Here is a 24,163-nt window from a genome sequence, read left to right as displayed (position 1 = left end):
GGGGCCTGACACCGCTGCCCCTGTCTTGCAGGGCAGTGACGCCGACAAGAGCGAGGACAACCTGGTGGTCGACGAGGTCAGTGGCTCTAGGCCCTCCCCCTCAGAGCCGCCCTGCCCGCTGGGGGATGGGCTGGAGAGGAACCGGGGGAGACGGAGGCCTTAGGGCCAATGTCTCCTCTGTCTCGCTAGGATCCTCAGTCCCCCCATAGTGTTCACTCCTACTCTTCGAGGGAAAATGGGTTGGACAAGACTCCCTTGCCTCGGAAGGAGGCCGTCCCTGGCAGCCCGCCGTCTGTGTCCTCGTCCCGGAGCGCCTCCCCCGCTCGGAGCAAGGACCTGACTCCGGTGGGTGAGGAGGGCGCGGGGAGGAGGAGGGGCTCGGGGACCGGGAGAGGGGGCCAGGCCCGGCCCTGGGGGGTCTGCCACTGACTCAGCCTGCCCTGGTCGCCGGCGCGCCGGCCTCTGTTCTCCCGCCTAAAACAGGGGGCTTCCCTGATGGAGGCTCTGGAACAAACTGGAATAAACAAGGCTGGGGGCCCAGTACGAAACGAGAAACACGGGAAAACTGTATGGGCCCCTGCGGGAGGCGGGAAGAGGGGCACAGTGACCCCCTCCCATAGAAGGACAGCCCAGGGACAGGGGAGACCCACGCCCCATTTCCTCTCCTCACTGCTCCAAGGGGGCTGTTGCTCAGCACATGGCAGGAAGCCGGAGGCCTCCAACAGCCTCTGACGGACCGGCCTGACCCTCCTGCTGCAGGTGGAGAAGGCCGGGACCCCAGGCTTGAAGTCCAGCACGCCCACGTCCCAGGGAGACGGGCTGGGGCCCGGAGGTGGCGGCGGCAGCAGCGGAGGCAGCATTGGGCCGCAGCCCTTCCGGCCTGGGCTGGGCAAGGCGGCCGTGGACTCTCTGGGTAACCTGGTGTGCGGCCCCCTGGGAGGGAAGCGGGCGGCCAGGTGGGGGCGGTGCAGGCCAGTGGGGGGGGAGGGGTGTAAGTGGGGGCGGCTCGGGCCAGCAGTGGGGGGAGGGGCTTAGGCTGGGGGGGCTCAGGCCAGCGGTGGGGGGGAGGGGCTTAGGCTGGGGGGGCGGCTCGGGCCAGCAGTGGGGGGAGGGGCTTAGGCTGGGGGGGCTCGGGCCAGCAGTGGGGGGAGGGGCTTAGGCTGGGGGGAGGGGCTTAGGCGGGGGGGGCGGCTCGGGCCAGCAGTGGGGGGAGGGGCTTAGGCTGGGGGGGGGGGGGGGGTGCGGCTCGGGCCAGCAGTGGCAGCTGGGCACTGAGCTCGGGTCCTCTCCCAGCCCTGGGCCTCAGGAGCCCCCTGGCTGTGGCTGGCTCCTACACGGGCCCCTTCGGGATGGGAATGGTGCACTCGGCCGTGAATGGAGACCTGGCCACCCCCGGGGCCTACACGGGGCTCCATCTGGCATCTTCACAACTCAACGGGGCCAGCGGCATGGGAGGGACATCTGGCTACGGCCGCCCAGCCCTGGTGAGTGGTCCGGCCCGCTCGGGGTGACTGGGCTCCCTCCCCTCGGAGGCTTCTGGGGCTGCCCTGGGTGGAGAGCAGGGGGCTGGGGGCCGGCCCAGGTGTGGAAGGCGCCTCCCACCTTCTCCAGGTCAGCTACGATCCTCACTCCCACATGCGGGTCTCCAGTCTCTCTGCTAACCTGCCCGGCGGCACCTCAGGGAAACCGTGAGTAGTCAGGGAAAGGGGAGCCCGCCCGGGGCCGCGGCCTCCTCTCTGGCCCTCGGCTGAGGAAGCGCCTGGCTCCTAGAGGCCGCGGGATGGAGGGGTCCTGGGGAGGGGCTGCAGTGTGGTCAGGGAGAGGCTGGCCCTGGCCTGAGGGGCCTTTGGGGGGGCTCCGAGCGGGGGCCGTGGGCCTTCGGGTGGGTGGGGGTGGCTGCTCCCCAGCATGCGCCCTCACAGGCTCCCTCCCTCCCTCAGGGCGTACTCCTTCCACGTGTCTGCTGACGGGCAGATGCAGCCGGTGCCCTTCCCTTCCGACGCCCTCCTGGGCACGGGCATCCCCAGGCACGCCCGGCAGCTGCACACCCTCACCCACGGCGAGGTCGTCTGCGCCGTCACCATCAGCAACTCCACCCAGCACGTCTACACGGGGGGCAAGGGCTGCGTGAAGGTCTGGGACGTGGCGCAGCCGGGCACCAAGACCCCCGTGGCCCAGCTGGACTGCCTGGTGAGGAGACGGGCCGGGGGCTGCCCTCCCTGGGGAGGAGACCCGGGCCGGGGGTGCTGAGCAACGCCAGAGTCCCAGCCCCCGCCCCTCCTCGGGCCTGGGCCGGGCGGTCCCCCGGATTCTGGGCCCGGCCCGAGCCCGCCTCCAGGCCCTCCTCTCCCTCGCACCCAGAACCGGGACAACTACATTCGCTCCTGCAAACTGCTGCCGGACGGACGGAGCCTGATCGTGGGCGGGGAGGCCAGCACCCTGTCCATCTGGGACCTGGCCGCCCCCACCCCCCGCATCAAGGCCGAGCTCACCTCCTCGGCGCCCGCCTGCTACGCCCTGGCCATCAGCCCCGACGCCAAGGTCTGCTTCTCCTGCTGCAGCGACGGCAACATCGTGGTGTGGGACCTGCAGAACCAGGCCATGGTCAGGTGGGGCTGCCCGGGGCCGGGGCCACTGCTCAGGGGCCTGGGGCGGGGCCGGGGCAGGGCTGGGGCCTGGGGCGGGGCCAGGCACAGGGGACTGGGGCGGGGCCGGGGCGGGGCCAGGCACAGGGGACTAGGGCGGGGCCAGGCACAGGGGACTAGGGCTGGGGTGGGGCTGGGGCCTGGGGCGGGGCCGGGGCTGGGGACCTGGGGCGGGGCCAGGCACAGGGGACTGGGGCAGGGCGGGGGTGGGGCTGGGGCCTGGGGCGGGGCCGGGGTGGGGCTGGGGCGGGGGTGGGGCCTGGGGCGGGGGTGGGGCCTGGGGCGGGGCCGGGCCAGGGCAGGCTGCCCCCAGACAGCCCCAGGCTGAGGACCAGCCAAGATCACCAGTGTTTCCTCTTCCTCCAGGCAGTTCCAAGGCCACACGGACGGGGCCAGCTGCATTGACATCTCTAATGATGGGGCCCGGCTGTGGACGGGGGGCCTGGACAACACCGTGCGCTGTTGGGACCTCCGTGAGGGCCGGCAGCTGCAGCAGCACGACTTTAGCTCCCAGGTGCCCGGACTGGGGGCTGATGGAGCCAGAACCTCAGAGAGACCCCCGGGGGGAAGTGCCTCGAGCTCACTCAGGGAGGGAGGAGCATCAGGCCTGACCCTGGCTCTTGTGGCATAGCATGAGTTGGGTCCGAGGGGGCTCCTTGCTGCTTCCTCCCCCCAGCCAAGTTCTGATCCCGTCCCCTCTCGGCCTCCAGATCTTCTCCTTGGGCCACTGCCCCACGGGTGACTGGCTGGCCGTGGGCATGGAGAGCAGCACCGTGGAGATCCTGCACGTCAGCAAGCCGGACAAGTACCAGCTGCACCTGCATGAGAGCTGCGTCCTCTCCCTCAAGTTCGCCTCGTGTGGTAGGCAGGACGCTGGTGCCCAAGGGGCCCTGCCCTGGGTGGGGGGCCCTTACCTTCGGGACCTCCCTCTGGAGCTTCCCCCTCCTGGGGTCTCTAGGCTGCTTCTGTCTCCTCCCTTTTCAGTAGCAGCTTCTGACTTAGCACTACAAGTGCTGACCCTTCCCCACCTGGCACAGGGCCCAGCCCCAAGTTAGCAGAAATTTAAGTGAATGGATGACATCAGTGGGTGAGCTGGTGGAGAAGAGCCTTGGCCTTATCTGGGATTAGCTGTTTTTTCTGTGGCTGTTTATATCAAACCCAGGAGGTCAGGGCTGGGAGGGCCCTTAAAGAATGAGTTCAGACCCTTTATTTTACACTCAGAGAAGCAGGTTTCATGACTTGCTGGGGGTCACCCAGAACAGCACAGATTCCAGGTTTCTGGCCACTTCCTGGTCTCTTCCTCCTAGTCCAAAGCCCCTCCCACTGCTAACTGGGTGGTTCAGTGGGCAGAGCTTCCAGGCTTGAGTCAGGAGATCTGAGTTCACGTCCTGACTCAGAGGCTTCTAGCGGGGCCTGGGTAAGTCTCTTTGCCTCAGTTTCTTCACCTGTAAAATGATCTGGAGAAGAAATGGCGACGGCAAACCCCTCCTGTGTCTCTGCCGAGAAGACCCCAATGGGGCCATAGGAGTCAGGCAGGACGGAAGGGGATAAGAAGGGCACCCGCCGGGTGCGTGGGAGGCCGGACAGACGCCGGGTGCCAGGGCTGATGGGAGGGCGGCTCTCCTGCGCCCTGGGCCCGTGACGCCGTCTCTTCCCTGAAGGGAGGTGGTTTGTGAGCACCGGCAAGGACAACCTGCTCAATGCCTGGAGGACCCCGTACGGAGCCAGCATCTTCCAGGTGAGAGACGGCCCTGGGCTCCTGTGGGGACGGCGTGGCCCCTTCCCGGCCCAGGAGGCAGGGCGCCCTTGCGCTCCCTCCCCGCTCAGGCCGGCTCCCCCAACACCCTGACTTCTGTCCCCGCTTCTCTCGGGCTCCAGTCAAAAGAGTCCTCCTCGGTCCTGAGTTGTGACATCTCCACGGACGACCAGTTCATCGTCACCGGCTCGGGGGATAAGAAGGCCACGGTCTATGAAGTCATCTACTGAGGAGGGGCCCCCGCGGCCAGCCAGCGACGTCCCAAAGAATCCCGGCCGGGGAGCCCCGCCCCCGCACGGGCCCTCGCGACATTTCGTGTGGTCTTCGGTGTTTATTTTTCTACTTCACGGGTTCTGTTTTTGGCGGGAGGGTTTGTAGGCCCCCAGCTTTAGGTTGTATTTAATAAAATGCCAGAGGCACTTGTGGGGGTCTTGTCTTCTTCAGGGTCCGGACCCGGCTCCCACCTCCCCCAGCCCCGCTGTGGCCTCCTCCCTCTCCCCCGGACTCGGCATCCACTCTGGGGCCAGGGCTCTCGATCTTGGGGCTCACCCCCGGTGACCCTGGCTCGGCTCAGAACCTGCTCCCACGGAGCCTCCTCAGGATAAGGGGCAGGGGGGGACTCAGACAGTCCCAGCCTGGCCTTCCCTCTGTGCCAGCTCAGTCCGGCCTGTCGGTCAGCATAGTGACCCTCCTCCCCAGCCCCCGCCAGGCCCTGACTCTCAGCAGCAGCTTTAGGCTGTCCAAAGATCTTGGGGGGCCTTGGGTGGAGGGGGGGCCTCTGCACCTCTCCTTGGCCCCCCCTCAGTCTGCTTTTGGCCTCCCACCATGTCCCTGGCCGCCCCCTCCCCCAGCCCCGGGTCAGGTGGCTGAGGCGGGGAAGAGAAGGCCGGCCTCCTGCAGCCCAACATGGACAAACACATGTGACAGAAACGTTTATTTACTCAGAAGAAGGTGGGGGGACTGGGAGGACTGGGGGGGGTCAGGTGGGTGGGAGATCCTCAGTACACCACCTCGTACACTGTGGCCTTCTTGTCCCCCGAGCCCGTCACAATGTACTTGTTGTTGCCGGAAATGTCGCAGCTGAGGACTGAGGAGGACTCTTTGGACTGTCCCCGAGGAAGGGGAGGAAAAGGGAGGGAGGAGGGTGAATTGAGCCCCGTCAGGAGAGAAGCTCCTCCCCATCCCCCCGGGCTGAGTGAAAGGGGGCAGCCCCGTGAGGGGCGTCCTTAGCCAGAGCCCTCCCTGCAGCCCCACGCCAGCCGGGCAGTCCCGGGCAGGGTACTGACCCCTCCGATGTGATGACGGAGTTAGACTAGATGATCTCCGTGTGAGCCCCTCCCAGCTCTGAGACACCGCCTATGACCCCATGCTGGGGGGTCCCCCGGGGGCCGCCCCCTCCCCCTCACCTGGAAGATGCTGGCCCCATAGGGCGTCCGCCAGGCATTGAGCAGGTTGTCCTTCCCCGTGCTCACAAACCACTTCCCTGTGGGCCAGAGGGGGCGGGCTTAGCGGGGGCGGGGCTTGCCACTTCTCCCCCCTCCCCGAGGGAAGACGCCCCCCTAGATACAGAGGAGGACCCTGAGGCTCAAGGGCGAAGATGCAGAGCCCGGAGGGAGCGGGAAGCCTTGGCCAGAAGCCCCCGGCTAATCAGGCCCCGGTGGGGGGAGGGGGCAGCGACCTCCGGCCCAGAGCCGGGGCCCCTGACCTACCGCACGAGGAGAACTTGAGGGAGAGGACGCAGCTCTCGTGCAGGTGTAGCTGGTACTTCTCCGGCTTGCGCACGTGCAGGATCTCCACGTGACTGCTCTCCAGGCCCACGGCCAGCCACTCCTGGCTGGGGCAGTGGCCGAGGGAGAAGATCTGGAGAGAAGGGGATCGAGGGAAGGGGTCGGTGTCCCTCCGCTGAGCCAGGAGGCGGCTTCCCCGCCCCCACCCGCCCCTCCCCCTCCCCCTCCCCCCCAGCGCGACGGGGCGTCAGAAAAGCTGTCAGTCTTAGCTGGGGCCCAAGGGAGGGTCCTCCTCTGCTCTCGGCCACAATCGGGTCTGGGGGAAGGGGGGGAGGGGGGCCGGGCAAAGGAGACAAGATGGCGATGGAGGCCTGTAAGCCCGGTCACAGAAGGACCCGAGCAGCTTAGCCCAGCAAAGGGGCTTCTCCTGGGCGCCGCGGTCCCCTCTCCCCTAGTAGGGAGGCTGGCCCAGAGGGCGCACTGAGGGCCGTGGGCCGAAGCTTCCGTGTAAGGGAAAGCATCCCCTCGCTCGGAGCTGGCTGAAAGCGGGGTGGGCTACCCCCGAGAAGTGGGGGCTCCCCGCGGCTGAGGTCTCACAGCTGCTCGGAGAATCCTATTCCTAGAACCTTACGGGTCCCAACAGACATTTTACAAATGAGGAAGTGGGCTCAGAGAGGTGGGGATTGGCCTAAGACCATGTTGGAGGCAGCAGCAGCCTCTGAACTCGGTGCTGAGGCTCCCAGGGCAGCATCCGGGCCCCTCGCTGTCTGGAGGGGGGCTCCCCGCGCTCGAGTCCCCGCTTTTGGATCCTCCGCCCTGATTCTTTCATGCCCCGAGGCTTCGCGCACCCCACGGTCCGAGAATGAGGGAGGGTCAGCCCGGCCCCTCCCCCCTCCCCCACCGCGGACCACCTGGGAGCCGAAGTCGTGCTGTTGGAGCTGGCGGCCCTCCCGCAGGTCCCAGCAGCGCACGGTGTTGTCCAGCCCGCCCGTCCACAGCCGCGTCCCGTAGTCGGAGATGTCGATGCAGCTGGCTCCGTCCGTGTGGCCCTGGAACTGCCTGAAGGGAAGGGGGGCCGCTGAACGCCCCCTCTTTGCCAGGCGGGCCAGTGAGAGCCCCCTCAGCGCGCAGCAGAGCACAGGGGGGGCCAGCGGCCACATGAGGGTCAGGAGCCTGCGCAAAGCCCTGCCCGGGGAAGGGAGAGGGACGGAGCCTCGGAGGACGGCGCTCCACAGCGGGCAGGAGGGGGGAGTTGGGACAGAAAGCTCAGCCTGGGGAGACTGGGTGAGCTGGGCATCCAGCGGGAAGTGGGTGTAAGGAGTCTGGAGGAGGTGGGATATGGGCTTCAGTCTGCCAACCCCTCGGCCGGGGTCCCCCAGCCACATTCTGTGCCATCCCTCCATTCTAAACCCTGCTCAAGGGCCTCCCCCCACCTTCGGTCTCACACTGGCGCCTCTTCCCTGCCCTCGGGGCCCTTTGGCCTTGGGTCCCCCAACCTCTGCATCCCCAGGTACCACACACACAGACCCCAAGGTCCCAGCTGCCCTTTTCCACAACATCAGGTCCCAGGGCATGATATGGATCCAAATCTTTATCTCTACATCCCCCAGCTCCATGGCTGCTGGCCCTCCCTGTACCCTGGCCTGGTCCTCAGCCTGCTCCAGCCCCGGCCCCGCCCCGGCCCTGCCCCAGGCCCCGGCCCCGGCCCCGCCCCGGCCCTGCCCCAGGCCCCGGCCCCGGCCCCGCCCCAGCCCCCTGTGCCCGGCCCCGGGCAGCCCTACCTGTACCCTGGCCTGGTCCTCAGCCTGCCCCAGCCCCACCCACCCACCCCCCCCCCGCGCCCGGCCCCGCCCCAACCCCTGTGCCTGGCCCCGCCCCAGCCCCACCCCAGGCCCCTGCCCTGCCCCGGCCCCGCCCCAGCCCCCTTAGCAGTCGGCCCCGGCCCTGCCCCACCCCCGCCCCAGCCCCCTGAGCAGTCGGCCCCGGCCCCGGGCAGCCCCACCTGACCATGGCCTGGTTCTGCAGGTCCCACACCACGATGTTGCCGTCGCTGCAGCAGGAGAAGCAGACCTTGGCGTCGGGGCTGATGGCCAGGGCGTAGCAGGCGGGCGCCGAGGAGGTGAGCTCGGCCTTGATGCGGGGGGTGGGGGCGGCCAGGTCCCAGATGGACAGGGTGCTGGCCTCCCCGCCCACGATCAGGCTCCGTCCGTCCGGCAGCAGTTTGCAGGAGCGGATGTAGTTGTCCCGGTTCTGGGTGCGAGGGAGAGGAGGGCCTGGAGGCGGGCTCGGGCCGGGCCCAGAATCCGGGGGACCGCCCGGCCCAGGCCCGAGGAGGGGCGGGGGCTGGGACTCTGGCGTTGCTCAGCACCCCCGGCCCGGGTCTCCTCCCCAGGGAGGGCAGCCCCCGGCCCGTCTCCTCACCAGGCAGTCCAGCTGGGCCACGGGGGTCTTGGTGCCCGGCTGCGCCACGTCCCAGACCTTCACGCAGCCCTTGCCCCCCGTGTAGACGTGCTGGGTGGAGTTGCTGATGGTGACGGCGCAGACGACCTCGCCGTGGGTGAGGGTGTGCAGCTGCCGGGCGTGCCTGGGGATGCCCGTGCCCAGGAGGGCGTCGGAAGGGAAGGGCACCGGCTGCATCTGCCCGTCAGCAGACACGTGGAAGGAGTACGCCCTGAGGGAGGGAGGGAGCCTGTCACCAGGGGGTGCAGGCCGACCCCACCCCAAGCTGGCAGCTCCCACTCAGCAGTCACTAGGGTGCCTCGGAATGGCCTGGACCAGGGGGTCCTCAAACTACAGCCCGCGGGCCAGATGCAGCAGCTGAGGACGATTATCCCCCTCCCCCAGGGCTATGAAGTTTCTTTATTTAAAGGCCCACAAAACAAAGGTTTTGTTTTTACCATAGTCCGGCCTCCACCAGTCTGAGGGACAGTTTGAGGACCCTTGGACAAAGGCTCGTCCCCCAAACCCGCAGCCATGGGGACACAGTGGCCCTTTATCTTACAAGCAAAGGCCTCCCAATGTCTCTGACAGATCTGTCCACAGGCCCCTCCCTGACACAGGCCAGCCTGGGACACAGTCACTTTTAAGGTCCTTGAAGGATCTTCCAGATGTGATCCCCGGATGCAGCTGCCTCTTCCGGGGCTCCCCTGCCCTCACCTGGCCCTTCCCAGCTCGGAGGGTACTCACGGCTTTCCCCCAGGGACGCCGGGCAAGGTGGAAGAGAGCGCAGAGAGCCGGATGTGGGAGTGAGACTCAATTTCCATCTGCTGGTTCAGGGGGTGAGGAAGAAGAAAAATCAGGCTCTTGTCTCCCCGCCAAATCCTCCTCACATTACCCCCTAAGCTGGACAGAACTCGAAGCTCACGAGAGCCTTGCTCTCCTGTTCCTGAAGGACGACTGGTCACCGACCTCCGTCCCCTTCACAAAGGGGGTAACGCGGCGCACCGGCCCCTCCCCCACCTCAGCACCCAGTGGTCACTCACCATGGGGGAGCGGCCGTACGTCGTGGGGCCGCCGACCTGTGGGGACAGGTGCAAGCTCACGTAGGGGCTCGGCACAGCGAGGTCCCCACTGAGCAGAGCGTGGGCTCCCACGCCAAGGGACGCAGCGAAGGGGCCGGACAGGGTCAGGGCGCTCCTCAAGGCTGTGGGGGGTGGACAAGATCTTCAGGCATCCCCTCCTTCCCGCAGTCCCCAAGCCCCTTAGTTCAGGGGTCTGGTTCCCAAATCTCGAGTCCTCCAATCAAGAATTTCATCCACTAAACTAGGCTCTTCTGGAGCCCCCATCGGGGTTCAACTGCGTCCGCGGGACCATTCCGAGGAGGAGGAGGGAGCTGAGGACAGGGAGGTTTCCCCAGACTGCTCCTCCTCATCCACACTCCTATTTGTTTCCATAGCTTCACTTCCCACCACAGAGAGATCCCTAAAGGCCCCAGTTCCCAGCACTCTCTCTCTCTGGGTCCGCTGTTATTATTTCAAACTTGCCACATCCCCAACACCTAAGTCACCCCCTTCCTCTCCCCAAAGTGACCCTGTGGTCCAATGATCCAAGCCAGTTTCCCTGGGCCAAGGACACGGTCATTATCTAACTTATCTTGGACCCCAGCATTACGCCTTATGTTCAAACTTCCCCCAAACGATGGGAGCCGGGGGTCTCTCTGAGTCTTAGATCCCCCGCTTTTGGGTGACTGGACTGGATTCGGTCTCTGAGGTACCATGACCATCCCAGGGTCCTGAAGTCTAGTTGGATCTTCCACATGTCATCCTCATCCACTGACAGTCCACCTCCAGCCGTCCTCATAAGCCTGACTTTCCTCCATTCCTCCAGCCCTACCCTCACGTCCTCTTCAAACACCCCCCATCTCTTCCTTGCTTCAAAACCTACCAAGTCACCCCTGTTGTTTAATACGTCAAAAGTCCAAATTCCTCTACCTGGCATTCAATATCCCATCGCCTCCCTCCTGAATTCCATCAGCACCTTTCCCACCTCCCACTCCCAAACACACAGTCCAGTACAAAATACAGAATTCCTTTGGATCTTCGAGACTTTGCAATTCATATCATTTTCCTTATAAACTTGGAATTTTGGAACCATGGAACATAGAATGTCAGAATTAGAAGGGCCCTTAGAACCCAGGAGGTCAGAGCTGGGAGGGCCCTTAGAACCCAGGAGTCAGGGCTGGGAGGGCCCTTAGAACCCGGGAGGTCAGAGCTGGGAGGGCCCTTAGAGCCCGGGATATCAGAGCTGGGAGGGTCCTTAGAACCCGGGAGGTCAGAGCTGGGAGGGCCCTTAGAACCCGGGATGTCAGAGCTGGGAGGGCCCTTAGAACAGAGAATGTCAGAGCTGGGAGGGCCCTTAGGACACAGAACACAAGATATTGGAGCTAGAAGTGACCTCTTAGACATCTTATTCATCCCCATCATTTAGGGTTCCAGAGAGGGAAACACATTTGCACAGATAACAGTGAGTTAGGACGGAAGTAATGGCAGAACACAGGTTTCCCAGTTTTCAGTCCCTCTCGTCACCCCCAGCCTAGGGTCTGTGTTCATCCATCATTCTTGGGGTGACCCCCCAGGGCCCGGGGGTGGACGGCAGGGCAGGTTTCTCACCAGTGCTCTCTGGGGCAGACAGGGATTTGGTGGCAGGATGCCGCAGGCTGCTGGCAGAGCTGGGGCCAGGGGTGGAGGCATCTGGGGAGGAGGATGGGCTTCTGGGCTTGCTGACAGAAAGCAGCTTCTGCACCGAGAAGGGAACGGGGAGGCAGTCAGAGCGGGAGTGGGGGGCTGTGTCGGGGAGTAGCTGGGGTCTTTTGGTAAAAAGCTGGGGAGGCTGATGTAGGAGAAGCACACGTGTGCACTCTCTGGTGTCCGTGTGCAGGTCCACTCATGTTAGCAACAATGTACCCGTGAGGGAGCTGCTGCAAACATGTGACCGTGAGAACTGAATAAGGCAGACACATTGTCCATAAACCCACCTGCATTTGCCCGCCCAAGTGCCTGGGTTTGTACGTGCGAATGCTCGTATGGACACAGGTATAAAGACCAGGTGGACGACATTTAGGGGGTGTGAACCTCTCCCGTGTTACGGCACCGGAGCACGAGTCTGGTCACAAGTGGGACAGGCCATTTGGGGGGGGGGGTCCCCGCTGTAACCCAGCCCCCTGCTCCTGCCACATCCCTGCAGTGAGGAGGTCTCTACCACTTTGTGGGGGAGCTCCAGGGATCGCCTGGGACCACCACTCTCCCTGAGCATCTTTCTCTGTCTCACTCCAGCCCCCTCCTCCCTCATCCGCCTGAGCCCGTGTGACTCAGATTGATTGGCCCTGAAAGGCAGCCCTCCCAATGATGTTTCAATCCCAGAATCTGACTTAGCCAATCGATCCGGGCCCAGGGAAGCGGCTTAGGCAGCAGCCAGGCAGGAAAGCCTGCAGGGCCGAGGTGCCAGGAACTGCCACCTTAACCCCTTGTGTGCAGGATGGGCTTTAAAACCATTTTAAAACTGAATTACTGAATTGAGCCCCCTGCTGAGGTAGGGATGGGAAGAGGGGGAAGGGGAGTCGTGCTGAGGACTCATGATCACAGCCACCTTTGGCCCCTGCAGTCTACAAAGCATTTTTCTCATCACTCACCTGGAGGAAGGGAGTACATGCAGGATACATAGGTGCTTATCATTTATGTATATAAGAACTATTCATTTTATAGATGGGAAGACTGAGGCACAGAGAAGAGAAGTCACCCGTCCAGGGTCACAGAATTTAGAAGTGAAGGGAGGTCTCAAGTCCAGCTTTTTTATTTTTTCAATTGGGGTTAAGTGACTTGCCCAGCGTCACAGTTATTGTCTGGGGTCGGACTCGAACTCAGATTCTAACTCCCATGTCCTAACCACTGTGCCGTCTCATTGCCTCAGTCCAACTTCCTTGCCCCCCTGTGCAGGAATCTTGCATTACCCGGGACTGCCTCAGCCTCCTGGAGCTCTGGGCAGCATCAGGGTCAGGGCCGGGCTGGAGAGGTGGTGACAATGGCCATCGAGGGGTGGGCCCTTTGATTCCTTACCAGGCTGGGGTCCTTGCCTTTGGGGGTCGCTGCGGTCTGGCTGGAGGACAGAGAAGCCGGACTGTCGGGCACATCTGGGTGGCTGAGCAGCTTCGGGCTGGGTGTGGGTGCCAGGCTTGGGGGTTCTGAGACAGGATCCTGGCAATGAGAAGTCAGAGAGCTGGGAGAACCTACGCTAAAGGGGACTTTCTTGCTCCTTAGAAATCCAGGGCAGAAATGTGACAGGCTAGTCCATAGTACTGCTGATCAATTGTATGATGTTGGGCAAGTTCACTTCACTTACAGAGTATCATTTCCCCGTAAATAAAATGGGAAAGGGGGATTGGGACTAGATCTGAGATTTTTTAATTTAAAATTTAAAAAAAATCGTGGATTCCTTGGTTTAAAAAAAAAAAACCTAGAGGATCCCTAAAAAATATTCAAGCTCTGGGTTTTGTCATCTTAATGTGAGCGTATGATAAGATGGGACATTTAAAAGTCCCTGAATTTTTCCTAATCCTTTTGGAGGATGATAGAGAGAAGAGGGGAGGAGAGGACTCCCATCTCTCTCTCCAAGCCCTGTCCTAGGTCCTGCCCAGGAAATCAGGACTTGTGTCTCCCTCCCCAACAAGACTCTCTGAAATGCATCCTTTTTCCCAGGAAAAAAAAAAGAAAAAGCCTTCCCTTTGATGCTTTAGTCCCTTCTCCTCCCCCAGAGGGGGGGGAAGTCCCTTCCTTCCCCACCCCCAGGAGCCAGACTCACCTCATCCACCACTAGATTATAATCACTCTTGTCTCCATCACTATCCTGGCAGAGAGAAAAGGGAGAAGCTAGAAGGGAGCTGGCAGGGAGGGACCCCCTCGTGAGCAGGCCTCCGAGAGAAGAGACCCAAGCTCCTCTTAGCAGCAGCCTCCTCTAACCACGGGAGGTCAGAGCTGGAAGAGCCTCAGAACAGAAGACAAAATGTGAGGGTTTGGATAACCTTCCAAACATAGGATGCAATTGAGTTTTGTTGAATTTTTTTCTCTTTCTTTTTTATTCTTTGTTACAAGGGATGGGTTTCTGAGGAGGGAAGGAACATAGTTGGAAATGAAACTGTTGCAATCACAAAAGATATCAATAAGTTTTTTAGAAAGAACATAGATATAGAATGTCAGTTCTGAAAGGAGTCTTTAGAGACCATTAAAATGCCCTTTTTACAGAAGGGAAAACTGAGGTCTAGAGAAAGAAAACCCCACTCACATAGTTTCCCAGAAGATCCTTCTCTTCCTGTTTGTGTGTCTGACCAATGAGCCATTCTTCTTCCACTAGGCTCTCTGGGGGTGAAGGGGAAGGACTCTGCAGGAAAATTTCAGAGCTTTATCAAGCATCATGGGAGAGGCTATGAAGGCTCAGCTGGCCCTGGGAAGGATGCCCTTCCCTCTCCCGCCCCAACTCCCTGCATGTGTCCCCAGTTCCTAGAACCAAAAGGGGGAATGGCCAGCCATTAGACACAGGGTATCCCATCTAGAGGGAGGGCTGGGTGCTCTCAGCTCTCCAACTTGCCTCCGCTTCTCACCAAGAGTTACAAGCCTCGGGGTCTCTTTGGATGAAGGGGGTCTCAGCTCCTGTGCCCTCCCTCCCTGGCTCTCGAGGAGTCCAAAATGTCCTTTTTAGGGGTCAAGGAGGTTGGGTGCCGACCTGTGCCTGCTTCCCTCCACAGCCAGTATATAAACACACACACACACACACACACTCAGCCTTCTCTACAACCCTGCTTCCTTCTCCTGATCTTGTTCACTCTGGAAGGGATAACGAGGGACAGTGGTAATGGGAAATCCCAGCCCAGCCTCTAGCCCCTTCTCTCTCTGCTTAGTCTCTTACTCTGGTCAGGGACTGTCCAAATTAGGAAGCTGCCAGAAGAAAGGGGCCCTTAGCACATGAAATGTCAGCTCGAGGAAGGCACTTGGACATGATCTCCCTTTTTTCCAACCTAGAAAACCATTCCTCACAAGGTGTCTCTGACAGCCTCCATTTCCATACCTCGGGTGATAGGGAGCTCACTCCCTCTCTCAGCAGACCATTCCGTTGTGGAACAGCTCTGACTGGAAGGAAGTTTTTCCCTGCATCGAGGTCAAATTCACACATTGCTCCTTGGGCCCTTCTAAACCCAGACTAATCCCTCTCCCATGTGACATGCCTTTAAATATGGGAACATAGCTTTGAGTCTTCTCCTCCCCAGCCAAGTCTCACTAGTTCCTCCACATGGCCTGCACTCTTGACGGCTCCCCATCCCAGCTGCCCTCCTTTTGAAAAGCTCTGGTTTGCCAACATCCTTCCTCTAAAATGGTCCTTGAACGGGGGGCAGGGAGGGATCACCAAGACAACCCCAGATTTTGCTCAGGGCCCTGGGCTGTCCGAATACAGCCGGTGGGGCCATGGAGAGCGGGGAGGGGTGATCATGGGAATCCAGCAGAAGGTGCCCTCTCACCCCACAAAGGCTGCTGAGGCTGGGGGCTGAGAGCAGCTTGGCTGAGGATGAGGGGAGTGGGCTGTCAGCTTATAACTGTTACCTTCAACCCATCCCCAGAGAGACTCTTCGCTTCCCTCCAACTCTGACAGCTGTGAGTGTGTGAGTGTGAATGTGTGTGTGTGTGTGTGTGTGTGTGTGTGTGTGTGTGTGTGTTGGGGGCTCAGTAATCTCTTCCATTGCTGTGGGGGTGGGAAAGGGAGAGAGGTCAGCGGAAGGGTTAGTGCTCTGTCTAGGGAAGGCTCGGAGCCCAGAACCAGGAGCCTAACTATCCCCACCTTTGCCCAAGATGAAGAAGCCTAAAGGCCAGATGAATGCAGATGAGATGGAAATGCCACAGTAAATCCCAAGTGATCTCGGCCCAGGGTGGCTCTGGGAAAGGAAAGAGAGAATCCCAGTCCCAGCCCCATCACTCACCCGGCTGCTGTGGCCTCTGCCTGCTGCTCCCCAGGCCCAGGGGAGGAAGGGGGGAGAAGGAACGAGAGAGACAGAGAAGGGGGAGGAGGGAGCGAGCAAGAAAATAAAGGAGGGAGGAAGAATAGAGAGGAGGGGGAAAGCAAAAGGAAAGGAAAGTGAGTGGGTGAGAGAGAATATAAAAGAGATGATGAATAGAGAGGAGAGAAAGAGAGAAGAGAGGGAAGAGGGGGAAGAGAAAGAGAGAGAGGGAGGGAGAGAGAGAAAATGAATATTATGATTGAGGACAGCTTTGCTTCTCATCCCAATATATCCTTTTTCTCCTGTATTTTTGTGTCACCCTCTTTCCCCTCTCCCCAGTAACGGCCCCTTTTCTATCCCTTCCCAATGTCTGTCTGTCTGTCTGTTTCTCTCTCTCTTTTTTTTTTTCCCCTGAGGCAATTGAGGTTAAGTGACTTGCCCAAGTCACACAGCTAGGAAGTGTTAAGTGTCTGAGGTCACATTTGCACTCAGGTCCTCCTGACTTCAGGGCTGGTGCTCTAGCCACTGCGCCACCCAGCTGCCCCCAATGTCTCTTTTTAGCCCTCCTTCCCCAAGCCCTCCCTCCTCTCTCCACCTCAGAGCGAGCCCCTCCCTTACCTGGAGGCTCCTCGGTGCTTGGGCTCCTCTGGTCCTCCTTGGCAGCTGTGTCGGTGGCAGTGATGGTGGCTGCCAGCTGGGCCTGGGTGGCCAGGGCTCCAGACAGGGCTAGCAACCCCGCTGCAGGGTGGGGGGTCAAGGGTACGGGTGGAATGTGGTGTGACAGGTGCTGTAACTGCTGCTGCTAGATTGGAGAAGGGTCCAGGTTGGGGAGGGGGGCAACACGGCCAAGGTTTGTGACCCCATTTCAGAGAAGGGCAAACTGAGGCTGAGGGGGGAATGGCAAGAAGGTGTCCCGGAAAGTCAGGAGTAAAGTAGGGAGCAGGGAGACTTGGAAGCCGCCCAGGTGTGACCTAACCCAATGTCAGCTCCTTGGCTCAGCCCCAGCTGCACAAACCTCAGCCTGATGGACGCTGACTCACCCCGAGGATGCTGTTCAGCTCCGCTGTGGTCACTTGCTTGGCTCTCTCCACAGCCTGAAGGACTTGCTGCTGATGCTTGGGACAGGAAGCACACGGGGGCGGGGGCGGGGAGAAGGCGGCGACAGGGGGAGATGGATCGGTCTTTCCGGGCCAGAGACGGCCCCTCTTCCCCCCGGCCGTCAGCGGTCATCCTCCCGGCTCAGCCCCAAGTCCGACGGGCCCTGGGCCTAAGCTCCCAGGTACCCGTCGGGCTCTCCAGAGAACAACTGGCTCTGAAGGACCCCGGGAACAAGTCCCAGCTCCGCCTCTCAGGGCCTGGGGGACCTTGAGCCGAACATTTCCAGGTTGTCAGTTTCCTAATCAATCAGCATTCATTAAGTGCCTCCTGTGTACCAGACCCTGGGCTAAGAACTAAAGATACAACACGGGGGCGGGACAGTCCCTGCCTTCAAGGAGCCTGGAGTCTCATCTGTAAAATGGGCGGGTTGAAATGGGTAATGTCCGGGGTCCCTTCCAACCCCAAGTCTATGAATGTTCTTTCCACGACCAGACGGATGGGTTAGGGTAGCCTAGCCTGGGGATAAAGGAACCCAGCCCAGCACCCCAGTGCCCCCAAACAGGATGAACTTAGCACCAAGGGGATCTGGGTTCAAGGCCCACCCTTGACTCAGTGGTTGTGTGATCCTGAACGAGAGAAATCTCTCTGAGCCTCAGTCTACTCATCTACAAAATGAAGTCACTGGGCTAGATGGCCTTGAAGGTCCCTTCCAGACCTTGAGATCTGCCCTTCCTCCCTTCTCGGAAGCCCCAGGCTCACCTCCTGCTTCACAAAGGGGATGATCTTGGCGCAGATGGTGCTGAGTCTCTTCACAATCTCCGCCTGGCCGAGAGACAGACAGACGGGGTCAGGCTGGCGGCGAGGGGAGGGGGGCGGCGGCTCCGGCCCCCCAACAGTCCCTTCCGGGGAAGAGAGGAAGAGGAAACCTGCCCTCCTTAGCAGAGCCGGGTCTGCTCCCTGCCCTCGGGGAGCTCCTGCTCTGCCCCTTCCTCTCCCAGCCACTGCCCAGCCTGCCTCGCAGGGAGGAAGGGGGAGGGAGAAGGGAAAGAAACGGGCTCTCTCTGAGAGAAGGCCAGGGCTGAAGACCTGCAGGGGAGGGAGGGAGGTGTGTGCGTTGGTACCCTTGAACATGTCGGCGGATGTCTGTGTGTGTGCACACAAGTGAGTGTGTGGAAGTGTGCATGTGTGTGTGTGTCTCACTCCCACGATCATAAAAGGAGCAAACCGGGAGGGAGGCCTCTCCAGCTGGAGAAATATGGCTGTTGGATTCACCACTTGGTCGGGCTCGGCTCCAAACTAATTTCTCTGGCAGGCAGCCCCGTGATGACGGGATTGATGGATCTGAAGAGTGACAGCAAATTACTGCCGGAACAAAGCAAGCAGCCACGAGGAGGAGGACAGGAGGTGGGGGGGAGAGGGGAGGCGTGGGGGAGGCAGCGGAGGCAGGAGTGGAGAGCCAGGCTGGGCAGGGCAGGGGAGGCTCTGGGAGGATGTCGGGCCTGGAGAGCACCTTAGAGATCCATCACTCAGTACCAGCCTCCCGGTAACCTCTGGCAAGTCACCAACTCCCACTTTCTCCATGTGCAAAATAATGGGATGGGCCCAACCAATCGCTAAGGTGCCTTCCATGTCTGTCAGAACAGCGGTTTCATTGTTGTCAGGAGGTCTTTGAGAGCTGGCACCCCGCAGTTTACATTTACAGAATTGTCTCGGTGGGCAGGGATGGGGGGGGGAGAGAAGCTGAAACATTATGTGACAGGTTCAGGGTCACACAGGTGACCAAGGTCCGAGGTCGGACCTGTACCTGGGCTTCTTTACTTCTCTCTGTATCCTAAGACCTCTTCTGGAGCTGACAGTCTAACTTCTGCATTCTCCCCTCCCTTCTGGTTTTGATGCCCTATGAGTCTGTGGTTCTCCCCCTCCTCTTATTTTATATCTGGGAAAACTGAAGCCAAAAGGTGGGGAAGGTGCCCAGGGTCACACCTCAGGCTCAGGCAGGACCTGGGTAACCTAAAAACAATGTTTGGCTCCACCCCTAGAACACATACTCTCTCTTAGTTGTAGCCCTGGAGGGTCTGGCTATCACAGTCTCACCTCCCCCCTCACCTGCTTGTGCATCTCCAGGTTGAGGCCATAGGACATCTCATAATACTGTAAGGCAAGGGATAGTTGTCATGATCACCAAGCACAGCCAACGTCCTTCTCTGTCTTCCCTTTGGTTCAACAAGAACATTTGTAACCTCAGGTCAGCTCAGAAGCAACCAGCTTAGCTGCTGACATTGTCCTTCTCTTACTCCCCAAAATACTTATATGCAACTTGCATTTACAGAATTTAGTCCCTTATCACTTATCCTATAGAAATCTCTCCCAAGGACTACTGATCCCCAAAACTCTCCAATCTATTTGGCCCCCAGGAACCTAAAGAACTCCAGTCTATTCCATCTTGACCTCACTGATGGAGCAGATTGCATTGGAGAAACCTCTACCATTACCTCCAAGAGCAGAGGAAGGAAGGCTCCTAAGGCATTCTCCCTCCACCATTAATAACCTTCTCCCTTCACCAGGATCCATTGGGACTAGGAAAGAAGCATGCCCAGCTCTCCTGGCTTCTGAACTTCCCATTTCCAGCTCCCTCCAACCCTAAGCCCCTATTCCATCAGCCTGGAGAGAACACAATCATCAAAAGGAAGAAACACCTCCCAGAAAACTCAGTAATGGCTGAGATCCTCCATAGAGGGGTCCATTCAGGGCACGGGAGCTCCCTTCTAGAACAATGCAGTCCCAGCTCTCAAAGAGCTTAAGGTCTTCTGTTGGGAGTGGAGAGAGGAGTGTGACAGATGAGGTCATCTGTGCAAAGCATTTTGATGCTTTAAATCACTGTAGAAATGTCAGGTATTATTATCGATGATAACCTGGTAAAGCCAGCACTGGCAGGCAGTTCGGTACAGAGGAAAGCATCCTGCACCTGGGATGAAAGAACGTCCTGCTCCAGTCACTATAAGAGTCTGGCCTTTTCCATCCTTCCCAGAGCTTGTTTTTTTAATTTGTGAAATGAGTAGCTGGGTGAGTGGGAAGGTATGTCGGATTATATCCTTTCTAAGGTCCCTTTCAGGTTGAATATTTTGTAATTTTTTTTAGACTTAGAGTCTTGATTCATTTTAGAAATAGTGAAAAGAGTTCAGGGAAGAAAGGACCTTCACTAGAACCTTGTCATAACCCCAAGGCAGGGTCAGGGATTGGAATTCAGGTCTTTAGATAAAACAATTAGTAGAAATTAGGATAGGGCTGGAGGTTCCAGGAGGAGGTTCAGTGTGCCCCCCCCCTCACCATGACGTAATGACGCTGCATTTCAGTCTTCTCACTGGCCAGTTTTTCACACTCCAGTTTGAGGCTGGGGAGATCAAAGAGAGGGCAGACCCAGCATCAGGAACTGCCCCGCCCCATTCCCTTCCTCAACTAAACCAGAAACTGCCTTGTCCCAGTCCCTATTTCACTCTGAAGGATACATCCCACTTTTAAGTCAATTCTTAAAATGTTCCTGGCTCTTCTTCCCTCACCTGGCACCGCCCCATTCTTCACTATTGGTTCTTTGAGTCCTGTGGTTCCGCCTTCTTACCCTCCCCATTGGCTCCTCCCAACCCTCACCTGCTCTTAAACTCCACTCCGGCACTCCCTGCTAGACTATGCTTTCCTCTCCCCCCCTCCCCCCCGGCCCGCTCACCTGGCCGCTCCCACTCCTAGACCACGCCCCCAGTCTCTCCAGGCCTATTGGCCCTTAGCTCTCCAAGGCTCCGCCCTCACCTGACATCTCCCACTTTCTACCCCATTGGGCCTTTGCGTTCGGAGACATCGCCCTCACCTGGATGCCCCTTTCCTCCCACTCAAAGTCTTAAGCTCCCAGACTGGGTGAATGTTTGGGGGAGGGGAGGAGGAGAGGGAAAGGGACCGCCCTCCAGCCTGACTCTCCTGGCCCGACTCACCTATGGTACTGAGCTTGCAGGAATTGGAATTCCTCCTTCATGCGGTCGCAGATCTCTAAGATAGAGAACTTGAAGGTCTGTCCGGCCTGGAGTGGAGCGTAGCAGGGGGAGGGGAGAGCGAGGAAGGGGGCACGGAGGAGGGCATGAGGTGGGGAGAGAATAAATAAGGAGATGCTAGGTCTCCGGACCAGAATAGCCTTACCCTCTGATCCCCAACATTCCTACACGCCCCGGGAAGCCACTCACCGGAGGCCTGCTTTGGGGGTACATCCTGCGGGGCCCCGCCTGCTCCAGCCGGTACCCAAGGGCACCCCCGGCCCCGGGCCCCCAGCAGACGCTGGGCCAAATGTTGAGCAGAGCTGAAGGAATAAAGGAAGACGAGAGGGAGGGGAAAGAAAGCAGGATTGAGGATAAAAACCTAAGGAGGGACAATGAGAAAGGGATGCCGCAGGGGGACCCAGGAGTCCAAGTCTCCCTGCGGAACGAGGCTAAAGAGGGAGGAGGAAAGGAAGGAAAGTGGCGGGGAGGTGGGCAGGAGCTGGAAAAAGATGGGGGGAGAGGAGAGTCAGGCAAAGGATCCCAGAACCCAGGAGTTCCCGGCTCCCAGGGGTCGTCTGGAGCTGGAGAGAGATAAGAGAGCGCCCCGGGGCTCCCGCTCGGGAGGAAGAGTGAGCTCAGCTGCTTCCTTTCCGAATGTGCCAGAGGAACTGGGCAAGAGAAAGGGGAGGGGAGGGAAAAAAGGAGCAGGAGGAGAAAAGCGCTGCGGGCGGGGGCGGCGGGGGAAGGAGGGGGGAAGGTCAGGAGCGAGGTGTGGATCTCGGGTGGTGGTGGCAGCCGCAGGGCCAGCGGCCGCGGTCCATCCCACTCTGGCCGCCTTGGGGCTCAGCTCTAGCAGAGACGCCGCTAGCACGGCGGCCTTAAGGTGGCCCGCCTCCCCAATCCTCCTATCCCGAGCCTAACCCACCCCTGTCCATTCTACTCACCCAGACCTGGCCAGCCTCCACCTGCCAACAGCCAGACTGAGAATGTGTGCCTGAGCATTGGAGCCTCCTCCAAACTTCATCTGCGGGGCGCTCCAGAAGGGATGGGGGGGGGAGGAGGGAGGGGGAGCTACTGGTCCAAAAAGGGCTGAGGACCCATTTGGGCATCTGGGGATGGAGACTTGATTGAGTCCAGAAAAATGAGGCCTAACAGATCCAGTTTCTTGGCAATATATTCCCTGATTCTTAGGGGGAGTTATCATATTGTGTAGACTTCATCCCTACCAATGGGATACGTATGACCCTAGAATAAGACTAGAATCCCACAGAGTATCAGAACTGATAGGGTCTTTAGATAAGAGGGTATGAGAGCAGGGAGGGTCCTTAGAACTCACAATGCCAGATCTGGAAGGGTCTTTAGAACACATAATGTCAGAACTAGAAAGAGCAGAGAGGGCTCTTAGAACACAAAATAATCAGAGCAGGTAGAGACCTTAAAATCTGAATGTCAGAGCAGGTAGAGACTTTAGAATACAGAAGATCAGAGTAAGGAGGGATTTTATACCACAGAATCTTGGAACTGGGGAGGAACTTAAAAGTTAGGAGTATTCAATTAAGAAGTTTTTATTAAAATCTATATAATGTCAGACCTGGAAGACTCTTGGAACAGAGGGATGACCAAGCTGGGAAAGATGTTAAAACATGTTAGCATTGGAAAGGACCATGGAACCAACAAATGTCAGAGCTGGAAGGAAGCTTAGAGAACAGAACAGACTAAATCTGAGGGTTATCCCAGAGTTCCCTGTTCACAGAGCTAGAAATAAAGAAAAGAAGGGAGAAAAGAAAAAGTTGATTGGCCTTGCCCATTTTAGATGGTAGCAGAAAGGGATGTAACATCAGAAGATGCTAATTCCTGCTCTACTGCATTTTATTCATTCAACCTTGGACTAGTCACTAACTTGTGTGTTCTAAAGCTGAATTCATTATCCCCTAAACCTGTCCTTCCTCCCCAACTTTCATATTTTCATTGGAGACACCAATGGACTTGAAACCTCAGGAGAGAGACTGTTAGATATGGCTCATGTCCCCCCATCCGGGCCCAGTTCCAGATCTGACAATGCTCCCTCACCCAAGGCAGCCAATCATTGACCAAGTTCTATTCATTATACCAGTCCTTTCATCTACCTCTGCCATCTTCTTGGTTCAGTCTTTCTGTGTCAACTAGAGAGAATGGGGTGTGGAAGAAATAAAAAGACTCTAACCAGAGTTAGAATCAGAAGACCTGGCTTTTCAAACTATCATGCTAGTTGTTGTTCAGTCATGTCTAAAACCATTTAAGGTTGTCTTGGCAGAGATACCAAAATGGATTTGTCATTTCCTTCTTCAGCTCACTTTACAAAGGAAGAAACTGAGACAAACAAGGTGAAGTGACTTGCCTAGGATCACACAACTATTGAATGTCTTGAGGTCAGATTTGAACTCATGAAGATGAGTCTTCCTGATTCCAAGTCTAGAATTGGCCATGGTGCCACCTAATGGCCAGTACATTTAGTCTTTGCATATCTAGCATTTAGTACAATGTTATAGTAGTTTAACAAAGCTTGTCAACCTGATTACAGAATCTTTGACAAATCACTGAATTTCAGGGCTTCCAATAGAGTAATTCCTTGAAACTTCCTTGAAAGTAGTCAGTTTTTCATTTTGTTATCGCATCTAAACCCAACCTAATAGGAAACCTAGTTGCAATTAGAAGATGGTTAATATGCTTGTTAATTTGGATTTGATTAGATTTAGTTTCCTGATCTATAAAATGAGGGAGGAAGGCCCTTTCCAGCTATACAGCCTATATGAGATAACTAAGCACGAGCCTTCTATTTGATCTCCTTGTCGCTAATCTCTCTCCTTCCAAAACTTCTTCCACAGGCTGTCAAAAACAAATTTTTTGACATAATAGTCCCTTCTCAGCTCAAGAGACTTCAGGGGCTCCCCATTTCCTACTGACTAAAGGAGGCACTCCTTTATCTTGTATTCAACCATACAATTTGTCTCCAATCCATTATTTATTTAGTTTTGTTTTGGTCTGGACCTATGGCTTTGCTGGAGCTGGGAGATCCTAGTAAGAAAACGCTCTGTTTATGAGAATTAGCAATTGTTTGACAATTTATAGGCTCAGAGAGCTGCCAAGGAGGAACTGAGAGGTTAGGTGACTGGCTGTCGAAAGGTCACTACAACCCAATTTTTTCCAGCTTTATCTAGTACTCTTTTCTTGTGCTATGCTCCAGGCAAGCTGTTTCTCCATCCCTCATTCTCTTCCTAATCCATCTTTGCCTGCCTTGGATCAAACTCTTATGTCCTAAGTAGACTCCTCTCCCTACTTTTCCCTCTATTGAAGTTCCCTCCTTTCCTTCAAACCCAAGTCAGGGGCCCCCTCCTCCATGTAGCCTTTCTTGAGCCCCTGCTTGAAAAATCAGCTCTCCTCCATCTACGCAGGACCTTGCTCAC

General features: G+C 58.4%; 2 protein-coding genes across 6 annotated transcripts in view; one reads left to right on the top strand and one right to left on the bottom strand.

The window, feature by feature from the left end:
• LOC127545248 (transducin-like enhancer protein 1) overlaps positions 1–4,821 on the top strand; it is a 12,722-nt gene extending 7,901 nt beyond the window's left edge. For both annotated transcript variants that reach the window (XM_051972406.1, XM_051972407.1), the window contains 11 exons: positions 32–76; positions 190–345; positions 760–913; positions 1,294–1,484; positions 1,612–1,688; positions 1,941–2,190; positions 2,362–2,609; positions 3,012–3,159; positions 3,356–3,506; positions 4,307–4,383; positions 4,524–4,821. In XM_051972406.1, coding sequence (XP_051828366.1) covers positions 32–76; positions 190–345; positions 760–913; positions 1,294–1,484; positions 1,612–1,688; positions 1,941–2,190; positions 2,362–2,609; positions 3,012–3,159; positions 3,356–3,506; positions 4,307–4,383; positions 4,524–4,631 — 1,605 coding nt within the window. In that variant the 3' untranslated portion in view covers positions 4,632–4,821. The remainder of the gene's footprint in view (positions 1–31; positions 77–189; positions 346–759; positions 914–1,293; positions 1,485–1,611; positions 1,689–1,940; positions 2,191–2,361; positions 2,610–3,011; positions 3,160–3,355; positions 3,507–4,306; positions 4,384–4,523) is intronic.
• Positions 4,822–5,320: 499 nt separating this feature from the next.
• TLE2 (TLE family member 2, transcriptional corepressor) lies at positions 5,321–21,582 on the bottom strand. Of its 4 annotated transcripts, none has more exons than XM_051972410.1 (20): positions 20,928–21,582; positions 20,682–20,767; positions 20,029–20,092; positions 18,808–18,852; positions 17,461–17,523; positions 16,644–16,718; positions 16,222–16,402; positions 15,586–15,608; positions 13,902–13,997; positions 13,422–13,466; positions 12,680–12,817; positions 11,237–11,363; positions 9,611–9,771; positions 9,315–9,394; positions 8,550–8,799; positions 8,131–8,378; positions 7,040–7,187; positions 6,111–6,261; positions 5,808–5,884; positions 5,321–5,507 (listed from the first exon to the last, which is right to left on the bottom strand). In XM_051972410.1, exons 1-20 carry the CDS (start codon positions 20,949–20,951, stop codon positions 5,400–5,402), a joined length of 2,190 nt encoding a protein of 729 aa, XP_051828370.1. In that variant the 5' UTR covers positions 20,952–21,582; the 3' UTR covers positions 5,321–5,399. The 4 variants fall into 4 exon arrangements, with proteins under 4 accessions (XP_051828370.1, XP_051828371.1, XP_051828368.1 ...); XM_051972411.1 differs by having other exon boundaries at positions 9,315–9,391; XM_051972408.1 differs by having other exon boundaries at positions 16,222–16,405; positions 20,928–21,581.
• Between the last annotated feature and the right edge of the window lie 2,581 nt (positions 21,583–24,163).

The sequence above is a fragment of the Antechinus flavipes genome, chromosome 1 (genome assembly GCF_016432865.1).
Source record: "Antechinus flavipes isolate AdamAnt ecotype Samford, QLD, Australia chromosome 1, AdamAnt_v2, whole genome shotgun sequence".
In the NCBI taxonomy this organism is placed as follows: Eukaryota; Metazoa; Chordata; class Mammalia; order Dasyuromorphia; family Dasyuridae; genus Antechinus; species Antechinus flavipes.
This window is presented reverse-complemented; position numbering and strand designations above follow the sequence as displayed.